At 41.9% G+C, this 12938-nt stretch overlaps 1 protein-coding gene across 2 annotated transcripts in view; it reads left to right on the top strand.

The window, feature by feature from the left end:
- Nucleotides 1-12938, top strand: part of CLEC16A (C-type lectin domain containing 16A) — a 1483716-nt gene that overhangs the window by 1190248 nt on the left and 280530 nt on the right. For both annotated transcript variants that reach the window (XM_082262146.1, XM_082262145.1), the window contains exon 18: nucleotides 4633-4753. In XM_082262146.1, coding sequence (XP_082118272.1) covers nucleotides 4633-4753 — 121 coding nt within the window. The remainder of the gene's footprint in view (nucleotides 1-4632; nucleotides 4754-12938) is intronic.

Below are 12938 nucleotides of genomic sequence, written 5' to 3'. Positions count from 1 at the left end.
TTGTCCCGCAGGATCCACTAACAGGGTTTCAAAACCTTTTATGTCATCCTCAAGAGGTTCCAAGCGGCCCTGGTCTGGCAAGCCGAGAGCGGGATTCACTTGACCCATGGACAAGGCTCCTTCAGGTGCACCCATACCTGGGGTGGGGGAGGACTTTGCTGGTTTCTGGGCCTGTGAACCTTCTTGGTAAACGACAAGTGGATCTGTCTGTCCCCAGACTGATTGCAAGCTCCCTTCGGGGCGGTGCACTTTCTGTTGCTTCAGCGTGTGATTATCCCAGTTCTGGTATTTGAACGGTTTTAGGTTTTTATCCATAGGTAAGGTACATCCGATTCCGGACCTCAAGGCCCTGTACAGCTTTGTGCGGGTACAGTCGTTCAGAATGGAGTCCATTCGCACGGTGGTGGCATCCCTTCATCAGAGGGATTTTCTTGCTTCTAACAACATCAAGGATGCTTACCTGCACATTCCAATATGTACACCATCCCTTCCTCCATTTTTCTGTGGTAGAGGAGCATTATCAGTTTGTGGTGTTACCCCTTGGTCTCGTCTCCACTTTTCGGGTCTTCACTAAGTTGTTGACCCCGGTTCTGGCGTTGCTGGGCTACCTGGATGACCTCCTCTTTCAAGGGGAGTCCTCTGCTGCCCTGATAGACAATGAGTAGATCACTATACAATCCCTGAAAGAGTTTGATTGGCTTCTGAACTACCAGAAGTCTGCTCTGATTCCAACCAGAAAATTGGATTACCTGTCTTTGACTCTGGATTCAGCTCTAGCCAGAGTGTTCCTTCTGGACAAACTGCAGAAGTTGCATGCTGCGATTTATCTACTGCTGTCCAGCAGGTGGTCCTCCCTTCGGACTTGCATGTGGGTGCTGGGCCTGATGGTATCTACCTTCGAGTAGGTTCTGTTTACACAGTTCCATATGAAGTCCCTTCAAAAGGAGATCCTGGTGATGTGGGAGAAGTCCCTGAGGTCTCTGGACAATTATATTTGGCTGAGCCAGGAGACCAGGGGTTACCCGGTCTGGTGGCTTCACTCTCTGTCTCTTCGGCAGGGTAAATCCTTTCTCCATTTGTATTGGACAGTGGTCACTACGGATGCCAGTCTGTCTAGGTGGGGAGGTATCCTGGGACTGAGCACCGCTTAAGGCTGTTGGAACCTGGAAGTGTTCAGACTACCGATTAATGTCTTGGAACTACGGGCGATCAGGCTGTGCTTGGATCATTGGACTGGCTATTAGGCTATGCCTGTGTCACTCGACGAATTGACCTAGGGGCTTCAGGTGTGGATCCAGTCGGACAATGCCATGGCTTTGGCTTATGTCAATCACCAGGGCAGAACAAAGAGTGTGTTGGCAGCCATGAAGGTACCTGGCACTCTCCGGTGGGCAGAATGCTTAGTTCCGGCCCTCCCTGACATATACGTTCCAGGAGTGGAAAACTGACAGGTGGACTATCTCAGTCGGCAGGCATTGGACCAGGCAAGTTGTCCCTTCATCCGGATGTATTTCATCAAATATGTCTCCCGTTGGGGCACCCCCGAAGTGGATCTATTGGCGTTCTGGCTCAACAGAAAGTTACTGATGTCTGTGGCAAGGTCATGGGATCCTCTGGTGGATGCCACAGACGCCCTGGTGGCCCTGTGGGGCCAGTATCGTCTGATTTACGCATTTCCTGCTCTCAAGCTTCTGCCGCAGCTTTTATGAAGGTTTGAGACCGAAGGATTCCGTTCATTCTAGTGGCCCTGGACTGGCGTCGCCGGTCTTGGTACGCTGACCTGGTGCGATTGGTGCTTCTCAGAGAGGATCTGCTGTCCCAAGGGCCGATCTTCCATCCTGCTTTACAGTCGCTGACTTTGACAGCCTGGCCGTTGAAAGCCAGGTGCTGAAGGATAGAGGTTTGCCTGGGTTTTTGATCCGACACTGCTGAAGGCTAAGAAGTCAACCACCAGGAAGATCTACCGCCGTACATGGAAAATGTACATTTCGTGGTGCGAGTCGATTGGTTTTCACCCTAGTTCTTTTTTAGTGGCTCCAATTTTGACCTTTCTTCAACGAGATGTTGAGCAGAAATTGGCCTTCAGTACCATCAAGAGCCAGGTGTCGGCCTTGGAGGTCTTCTTTCAGTGACCCCTGGCCATGCACTCCCTGGTGCGTACCTTTACTCAAGGGGTTCGACATTTGACTTCACTGGAGCAGTCTCCTTTACCGCCTTGGGATCTGAACTTGGTGATTTCAGTTCTCCTGAAGCCTCCCTTTGAAAATATTTGGGAGATTCCCCCGCCTACGCTGTCCCAGAAGGTGGCCTTTTGGTGGCTATCACCTCTGCTTGGAGGGTGTCAGAGCTTGCAACTTTATCTTGTTGTACCCCCTACTTGGTGGTCCACAAAAATATGGTGGTTCTTCGCCCATGTCTGTCATTCCTTCCTAGGGTTGTTTCTGATTTCTATTTGAATGAAGATGTTGTGTTGTCTGTCTTGTGTACCAGGCCCAAACATTCAAAGGAATTTGTTTTGCATACCCTGGATGTGGTTCGGGCGATTCGGGTTTATTTGGCAGCCATGGAGTCTTTTCGGAGATAAGACTCACTGTGATCACGGATGGGCCAAGAAAAGGGATGTCCACTTCTTCTGTGACCATTTCCAGATGGATCAGACAGACGGGGACTCATGCCTATTCTATCAAGGGTCAGGTTCATCTCCCTGTAACGGCACACTCTACTCGGGCACAAAAAAACATTAAGTTATGGTACAACCTTGGATGCAACACAACTTTATCTGACAGGATTGTACCCAGAATGACTACAACATAGGAACAGTGCTGTATCCCAGAAATGGGCACTATGAGGTCAAATTGAAACAATCGTGAAACTGAGTCATCCACCATTTTACATGACTCATAGCAAACCTTGGTACCACCCGGTCAACCTGTCTTTTTCAAATTAAATTAAAGTTGTCCCTTATAGAGAAAAGTAATTATTAACTTAAGATCTTGAGACAATTCAGAATGTATCTGAGTGTACGACAGAGTGTTTTGTGCCGGGTTAGCCCAGCAATTAATCCTTTAAGTTTTTCATAAGTTTTGAGCAAATAAGCAGTTATGTCAATGTGTGCATGGTGTAAGTCATGACTTATATTTGACTGGGTTTTAACTCCTTCCCCTATATGTTAAGCTAGACCCCCAAATAATTCCTGAAGACTTGCAAATTCATACTATTTAGGTTTTCCCATAGCCACACTTTCCAAACTCAATGCAGGGTCCCAAAACTTCCCTTTTTACCATCTTACTACAATAACCTGACTTCAACCGTCCCTTTAACATGCAGACTTTTCTTTTCACAAAGGCATCAACTCTTTTATCCCAATGACCATCCTTGAAATCATTCATAAAAACTCTCCAAGTGTACCGGATTTCTGTCCATCATGATAATAACTGTAGGACCACCAGATCTGCAGACTTGGCTATGGGAACTTCACATTCAGTAGCATTTATTTTTGCTGGTTCTAGAACATTTTCTCACTTGGTATTTGACCTATAGCCACACAGATTTTACCTCATCCATCCCATGTATGCCCCTGTCTGGGAGTCTGGGGTGAGATCATTTAACCTAATAAAAATAGAACAGATTTGTTTCCCAACTTAAACACATTGACTGATTACATTTCCAACAACCTTCATCGGTGACCTTACTGAACACCAAGTAAAAGGTCTGTCTAAATTTAAGTCTAGGCCCAAACCAGTCAGTGGTCACAAACATACCTCTTATTCCTTCTTCAATTGGCCATCCATTCACTCACTCATTCACACTAGGTAGGTCTATACTGTTACACAGGACATCACTCTTCCAGGGATTTGGACCACTAAAGTATAAAGATTGATTTGAATACCAATAAACCACTTCAAAAAATAACAGCCATTTACCTCAGGAATACAGGTACCTCCCATAACACGTATGAGGAAATTTCACACTCCTCTTCATCACTTTTTACATTTAGAACCAATATTGTTTTTTTCAACATACTTATCCATATAAACCTGGGATTATTTTTCCCACCAAGTACCTTAATGTGTCAAACTACAACCTAGTTGCCAAATTACCCTCTCTTGATCAGCAAGGGGACAAGTACTATCTGTATAGTTGAAACTTCCGCTAATCAAAATTTCTCGAAGACCATCTGCAGAATCAAAACACTTATTCACCTAGGTTCCTGGAACAGCTTCAGGAATATTATAGCAATACCTTCTGTTGTGTTCTACTCATCCTACATTTGTTAGTAATGTAGGTAATACACCAAGATGCATAATTCTCTCCTTCTTGATCATCCAAATATACAGTATGTGGCATCTTGTCCTGCAATGGCAGTTCTAGAAGTCTGGAATGGGATACAGTGTAGGAAAAATAACATTTGGACGATAGAGCATCTCTAGCGTTCCTTCCTGTGTCCCCTCTGATGGGTTGCTCAAAACTTCTTCCCTAGCTTTCATACTGTATATGATTTTTTTTTTTTTTTTGTATCAAACTAAAGCAGGCCATACACCAACATATATGCTCTGTTTGTTGTGCAGTACCTGAAAATTTAATCAACAAGCATGCATGCATATTTATATATAAATATACTTTATTTCTCAGGCCATCAGAGTATTCTTCATGTTACGAGCTTTATCGCTCAATCTGCGTAAAGAGCCCGAGACTCAGCTTCCTTTGACTCGAGAAGAAGACCTCATTAAGACAGATGATGTGCTCGACCTCAGTGAGTAACATTTCAGTCTTGCTAGAACCCTATGAAATGCTTTAAACATCAGCAAGTTTAAGAAATCGGGTATGGTGCAACTGACTTTTTACTTACATGGTACAAATGTTTGTGAAATTTGATAGTTGTTTTATAAAAACACTTTAAAATCAATATTAGCACTTACAAACAAAACATAGAGTACAAAAAACCTACTAAATCTAGAAGCTAAAATGTGTTTTGCATATAAGCAATGTGACCTTTGCTTTCCATTTGACCACTTCTTTATGTTATATAAAAATCACACTTGTAATTGATTATTTTTAGGGGTAAAATACATAAGTGGGATGTAATGTATAGGTGCATGCTCAACGTGCTGCTGCACATATAGTGGAATGAATGTAATTTTTTTTAAACATTAAAAAAAATATATATAAATATATTAGGAACCGCAATGTAATAATGCAGGGCTTGTGCACAATGCATAGCAGCACACATGGGTTATGCACATCGTAAACTGTGTCTACTGATGTGAATGGGCCCTTAGTATGTAGGTGCAGGATCCCCTACACTCTTCTAGTTAAATCAATAGATGACACCTTCTTTTCTTCAATGAGCACAGAGAATAATAACTGAACTGATATTAATGGGAGATATTTACTATCAGCTCAGTTTCTGAATGAACTCAAGAGCGAACAGTAATGATAATGATCAGTGTGGTAAATGTGGTGTGGTGAGTGCGGGGCTTTTTACTTTTTAGCAAAAAGGCACAGTTTGAAATGTACAGATATTTGTTCAACTATTATGGTTTCATATGATATATTTAGTAAGAGTTTTGTAAGTTATGTTTGTGTGCACTTGAAATCATTTTAGTGTATTTTTATCAAAAATATTGTTTCAGTAAATATTTGCTTAACTATTACAGGACCTACAAAATCAGTAGCACCATCTTTTTATTCTTGTTTCAATCCTATTTTATTAACCTCCCTGGCGGTATGATTATGTCAGGAATTACATACCAAAAGCGGTACAATTGTTTTCATGGAAATTTGGCGTTATGTATTATAGGCCTACAATTCTTAGTAATTACTGACTTAAACCTGACCAAAACAAGAGTCTAGTAGACATCCCAGATGTGATAAATTTGAAACACAAACACGTGAATTATAATCAAATCAATAATATTATTTTATTATTTAATATATAATCTATAATATATATAATAAAATTATATTATTGATTAGATTATAATTCATGCATTATATATTATATATAGATATATATGTGTGTGTGTGTGTGTGTGTGTATATATATATATATATATATATATATATAATATATAACGCATGAATTATAATTGAATCAATAATATAATTTTATATATATATATATATGTGTGTGTGTGTGTGTGTGTGCATATATATATATATATATATATATATATATATATATATATATATACCGGTATATATATATATATATATGCGTATATATATATATATATATATATATAATATAAAATGTGTTTTGTTCAACGTTTTTTTTTTTTTTTTAATTTCCCTCCCTAGTTCCGCTCCCATGCAGCATTGCTGCTGCAGGGAACGGAACTAGGAAGTGATCACACCGACGGAGGAGCGGCGGGACTCTCGGCTGGCGGTCACAGCAATGAGAGATCATCGCTGGATCGCCAGGAGAAGGTAAGAGACACCGCTGCGCTCTCTGCAATCCACCCCGAGCATGACTCGGGGTTACCGATCCTGATAGGAAAAATCCACCCCGAGTCACGCTCGGGATTACCGCCAAGGTGGTTAAAGTTTTCAAATATATAGAACAAAAGTTCTACGTGTACACCTACTGTAGACCAAGGATGTACATTTCCTTACTAACCTATAAAAAATAATCTATATCAGCATTTAATAGAATTAAAATTTTATAGTAAAAATGTAATGGTCAAATATTCCACACTTGTATTGAGGAGCACATACAGGTCCCTCTCAAAAAATTTGCATATTGTGATAAAGTTCATTATTTTCTGTAATGTACTGATAAACCTTAGACTTTCATATATTTTAGATTCATTACACACAACTGAAGTAGTGCAAGCCTTTTATTGTTTTAATATTGATGATTTTGGCATACAGCTCATGAAAACCCAAAATTCCTATCTCAAAAAATTAGCATATCATGAAAAGGTTCTCTAATTGAGCTATTAACCTAATCATCTGAATCAACTAATTAACTCTAAACACCTGCAAAAGATTCCTGAGGCTTTCAAAAACTCCCAGCCTGGTTCATTACTCAAAACCGCAATCATGGGTAAGACTGCCGACCTGACTGCTGTCCAGAAGGCCATCATTGACACCCTCAAGCAAAAGGGTAAGACACAGAAAGAAATTTCTGAAAGAATAGGCTGTTCCCAGAGTGCTGTATCAAGGCACCTCAGTGGGAAGTCTGTGGGAAGGAAAAAGTGTGGCCGAAAACGCTGCACAACGAGAAGAGGTGACCGGACCCTGAGGAAGATTGTGGAGAAGGACCGATTCCAGACCTTGGGGGACCTGCGGAAGCAGTGGACTGAGTCTGGAGGAAGACTGGGGAGAGGGAAATTCCAAAATGCCTGAAGTCCAGTGTCAAGTACCCACAGTCAGTGATGGTCTGGGGTGCCATGTCAGCTGCTGGTGTTGGTCCACTGTGTTTTATCAAGGGCAGGGTCAATGCAGCTAGCTATCAGGAAATTTTGGAGCACTTCATGCTCCCATCTGCTGAAAAGCTTTATGGAGATGAAGATTTCATTTTTCAGCACGACCTGGCACCTGCTCACAGTGCCAAAACCACTGGTAAATGGTTTACTGACCATGGTATTACTGTGCTCAATTGGCCTGCCAACTCTCCTGACCTGAACCCCATAGAGAATCTGTGGGATGTTGTGAAGAGGAAGTTGAGAGACGCAAGACCCAACACTCTGGATGAGCTCAAGGCCGCTATCGAAGCATCCCGGGCCTCCATAACACCTCAGCAGTGCCACAGGCTGATTGCCTCCATGCCACGCCGCATTGAAGCAGTCATTTCTGCAAAAGGATTCCCGACCAAGTATTGAGTGCATAACTGAACATAATTATTTGAAGGTTGAATTTTTTGTATTAAAAACACTTTTCTTTTATTGGTCGGATGAAATATGCTAATTTTTTGAGATAGGAATTTTGGGTTTGAAAGTCTAATGTTTATCAGTACATTACAGAAAATAATGAACTTTATCACAATATGCAAATTTTTTGAGAGTGACCTGTATACCACTGGATTATTCACATTGCACTCAGTAAAAAAATGGTGGGGGGGGGTGAGGGAAAAAGAGGGGGGTGTATATATATATATATATAGCTATATAGTAGAAGATGCCAGGGTGGGAGAGCGGAGGATTCCAGCACACTTCAACATGGTTAAGTGGAGATGATGATAGGATTTCCTTTAGCCCAAGTCAGAAACTTGGATAAGTGTTGAAACTTGGACCAAGCAGTCCAAGTGTAAGAAAACTGTTGTTCTTTTCCCGTTTCCTGCGCCAAAAGCCATTCTAGGCCACTAATTGAATCTAATTTGGTTTCCCACTCGCCGAGGGAGGGTACAACTGTTGATTTCCGATGGTGAGGAATAACTGCTTTGGCTGCGAGAAAGTGTCTAAGCACATCCTTTATTGCTGACTTTAGAGATATAGGAATCATGGTCAGGAGAGCCACTCCGGGTGATGTTTGGTAGTTGTGTCCATAAGTTTACAGTAGAAGTCAAAAATATGTTTCCAAAACATCCACCACAGAGGGGCAATCCCACCAGATGTGGACCATGTTTCCCTTTTAAGCCTGACATCACCAACAAACATTGGCTATATCATGATTAATGTGGAGGAGGGTAGAAAGGCACCTATACCATCTGGTTACCAATTTATACCTTTTTTTTTCTTGAGTTTTCGTGGCTAATGACAGTCAGGATAAAGCTTTTTTGTCAGTCCGAAGGGGTGAAAGTCTCTTGGAGGTCTTTTTCTAATTTCCGTGTATACTAAGTTAGGCCTGGGTGAGCCGATGCCAAAAGAATAGAATACAGTAGGGCGACCGTGTGTGTTGGTGGATCCTCCTGTAGTTATAAAGATTCAAAGGTAGCTGGTTTGGCAGAGATTTCTGGAAGTGATGGAATAAATAGTATGTAAGACAACCACTACATAAAGTTATGCGAGGACATTGCGGATGAAGAGACTGCCAATAATGATGGGTCTGACTGGAGGACCTGACCTATTTTCCTGTTTATGCCAAGGTCCAAACACAGTTGATTAAAAGGCTAGTAAGAAGTCTAGTGTTCCAAAAAAGGGGGGTCATAGGGCCCAGATATTTTGATATTTTAAAGGTGAGTATCATGAGGTCCCACATGTAGAGTGTCTGTCGAGTAATATCGACAAGAATTGGAAGGCCCTTGTGAAGAGCAGGCGAAGTCAATGAGGGGGCACAAAGATCTATAGGGTTTATGTGGCCTTGCAGTTACACCCATAACTTGGATGAAAAGTGGTGGAAGCAGTCAAGAATACGTGTTAATATTACTGCTTTAAGGTAAATAAAGGCATCAGGTACCCTTACTGCACCTCAGGTTCTTTGGTTCTTTTGAGTTCCAAATAAAATTGAAAAACATCCAGTGAATTTTGCGGAAATACGAAGCTGGTTGATGGATTGGACAAAGGAATGTCTGGAGTACGGGCATAGTTTGTCAACAGAAGGGCTTTAAGGGTGTTGTCTCTAGCCTCTCGTCCACTAACAAAGCCAGCCTGAACAAGATGTATTAATTGGGGCAATAATGATAGTAGGCGATTAGCTAAGACTTTGGCGAAGATTTTCAAATCAACTTCTATTAAAGATATGGGTCTGTAATTTGCACAAAGAGATATTTTTCTAGTTTCGGAATTAGTAAAATATGTGCTTCCAAAGTTTGTGTAGGGAAGGTAGACCCATTCGCTACAGAGTTGAATACCCTGGTCGGAAAGGAATAAGGAATGTTTATGAAATTTAACGTAAAGCCATCAGGGTCCTGGCTTTTACCTGCTGGGGTATTAGTGACAGCCTTGGCAACCTCTTCCTCAGTAAGTGGGGTTCTTAGTTCATTCGTGTCTACATCCAAGGTAGGTAATGGGGTATCTGCTATATAAGATACCAGGTTATCCTCTCTAGTATCAATGGAGTTTTCAGCCTGTTGAGGGAGTATATAATAGAGAGATTGGTAAGTCACTAAACGTTTTCATGATTGAAGAAGGTGAGGATATCATTTCTCCGTTTATTCCCTGAAGATGTGAAATAAACGTTTTTCCACATTTATCACAAAATTTTTATCGATCTAAAGCAAGTTTGTCTACAAATGTGCGGGCAGACGATTAATTTAAGTCGACTACCTCCAATAATGTTTCGGTCTAAGCTCCTAAGCTTTTTGAATGCTAATCGTTTCTTTTTCAAACGAGCGCCCAGTTCATTAAAAGTCCCGCCTAGAACCTCCTTCAAAGCCTCCCATTGGATAGGTAGTGGCGTAGGGTCAGAGACATGGTCAGCCAAGAAGTTAGAGTTAGTTTCTATGACACATGTGAAGCATTCAATAGTGCGTCAATTAACCAATAGTGCATCATTCAGGCGCCAGATCCACTCTTAAGTGGGGAAGGGATTTTAAATGTCAAAGAGGTGAATGGTCTGACCAAACCATAGTATCAATGTCACATACCGGTGACCAGTCTCGACAGTGTCAATCCACGAAAAAATAATCAATATGACTATAAGAGTGGTGAACCGAGGAAAAATAAGCATAGTTTCTGGATTTAGGGTGCAGTATCCTTCAGATATCAATCAGATGGTGATCATATGAAATACTCTTCAGTACCTTCAATTAAGAGAATGGCACTGAAGATCTTGATGTAGAGGTATCCAGCTGTGGATCCATCGGAAAATTGAAATCCCCACCCTTAATGAGTCTTCCCTCCATGAAACCAGACAATATCTTCATATATCTTATGGCGGTTCGACCTTGGTTGACATTTGGCAAATATATTAGCCACTGTGAATGTAGTTCCCCAAAGGGAAAATTTAACAAAAACATACTGTCCCTGGGGGTCAGGAATATGGTCAATCAGAACGATAAGCAATGCTTTATGAACAGCAACTACCTTAGCCTTCTGGACAGGATTGGTACTGTGGAACCACAGGTTGAAATATGTGTTGGAGCAGGAAGAAAGAGTGTCAGTCTGAAAATGGGTTTCTTGCAAAAGGAGTATATTAACTTTTTGCATTTGGTAGAGAATTTGCCCTTTCTTAGAGGCAATATTTAAGCTTTTAAAATTGTAGGAGCATAGTTTCAGTAGTGGTTGTGTCACAATTGTATGAGATATGGTGAAGTGTAAGGGAAGAAGGGGACAGAAGGGAAAACAAAAAAAAAAACAAGGCAATTCAAGAGAGAGTGTCACAGAGGAACCCTAATGTGCCTGCAGCAACGCAGAGCACTGTGTGATATACCACACAGTAGGCACTTAACGTGCTGGTCCTATGTAAGGGGAGAGGTTGACAGGAGACCCAAGATCTGTTCCTAACAACAAAGTTGATATGGGGCAACATCAATCAAAATATGCCCAGTCATTTTTTATAATAATTAGAAAAACAGTATAACCTGGTATATAGAGGCCGTTGACCCTATAACGGGGCCGATTAAAGTAAATATTGGTCCTCAACAGGGAACAAGTATACTAAATACTTTCTAACTCTAAACATGCACAAAAATTGACCCCAGAGGGACCAGAGGGAGCCATGATGGGTCGCAATGGGCTGCTACTAGCATGCCCACTGAACCAAAATCACAGGCAACCTTGCACGTCAAACCAAAATAAAAAGTGGGGGAGGGGCTTCTACCCAATAGGGCGAAATGCAAGTTATAGCATCACTGCTACAACTAGATTTAAGCATGGTAGACTAAAGTCCACAATATCATAGGTAGATAGGCTCGCCTAAATGACTAATTGGGAGACAGTGGTGAGGGATGAGTTCCAGGCAGAGCTCAAATCTGGGGATAGATACCGAAAAAAAAAAAGAAAAGGTGGAAACAACCAACATCACTACCCTCCCCTCCTACAAACCTGAAAGCCACATGGTACAGAAGGAGATGGAATATATAGTATTGGGGGGAAAAAATGGAAAAATATTTTAAAAAATAGGCAAGTCAAGAAATTACAAAATAGGACCACTTGGTCAATGGTGAAGGCAGCCTCCCTGCCCAAAACCTGGTTAGGGATATCACTCACTGTAAGTTTTAATTTAGCACCTGGGATAGTCTCTGGGATGCTTTTCAGGCAAATGTTATTCCTGCAACTCCTGTTTTCGCTATGCTCAATGCGAAGTTGATGTTGGTGAAGATGAGAAAGATGCGCAGAGGAAGCAGATTCCAGCACCAAAATACATGCAGCATGATCCTCTTGCGTGAGTGCGTTTGCAGACACAGCTGTTTCAGTCACTGTAACTTGTTGTCTTAATGCATCACAATCAGTGCTGACACCACTTATTGTGAAAGGGAGTTCCAGATCCTTACCGCTCTGACAATATAGCCCATTATTCTAAGCACGGAAGACAGAAATTAGGGCCGTAGTTTCAGAGCCTGAAGATCTGCAGACATGGTCTGTGCTGCAGCCGAGCCATCCTGTCTGTGTAGAGGATAGAGGGACATCCATGACTGAAGGAATAGCCAGCTACAGGGTGTCAGCAGGGACACGCCATCTCTCTAAGCTTTATCAGGCTTATTAGCAGGGAACACGCCAATTTTGTCTGAGTGAGAGGAAGCGGTGGCTCAGGTGGAGGAGGCGGAACGAGTCTTATCATGTTGAGGTCAGGACTGTGTGCAGGCCAGTCAAGTTCCTCCACCCCAAACTCACTCACCCATGTCTTTATGGAGCTTGCTTTGTGCACTGGTGCGCATTCATTTTGGAACAGGAAGGGCCAAACCCAAACTGTTCCCAAAAAGTTGGGAGCATGAAATTGTATAAAATGTCTTGGTATGCTGATTTTAAGTGCTGCCTCCAGTGAAGTTCCCTTCACTGGAACTAAGGGGCTAAGCCCAACCCCTGTAGGACAATCCCACACCATAACCCCCCCCCCCCCCACCAAATAATTTGGACCACTACACAAAGCATAGTCCAAGACATAGATGAGCGAGT

Source organism: Pelophylax lessonae, assembly GCF_965119305.1.
Source record: "Pelophylax lessonae genome assembly, chromosome: 6".
Classification (NCBI taxonomy): domain Eukaryota; kingdom Metazoa; phylum Chordata; class Amphibia; order Anura; family Ranidae; genus Pelophylax; species Pelophylax lessonae.
The sequence above is the reverse complement of the archived record's forward strand: the minus strand, read 5'-3'. Positions and strand labels throughout refer to the sequence as shown.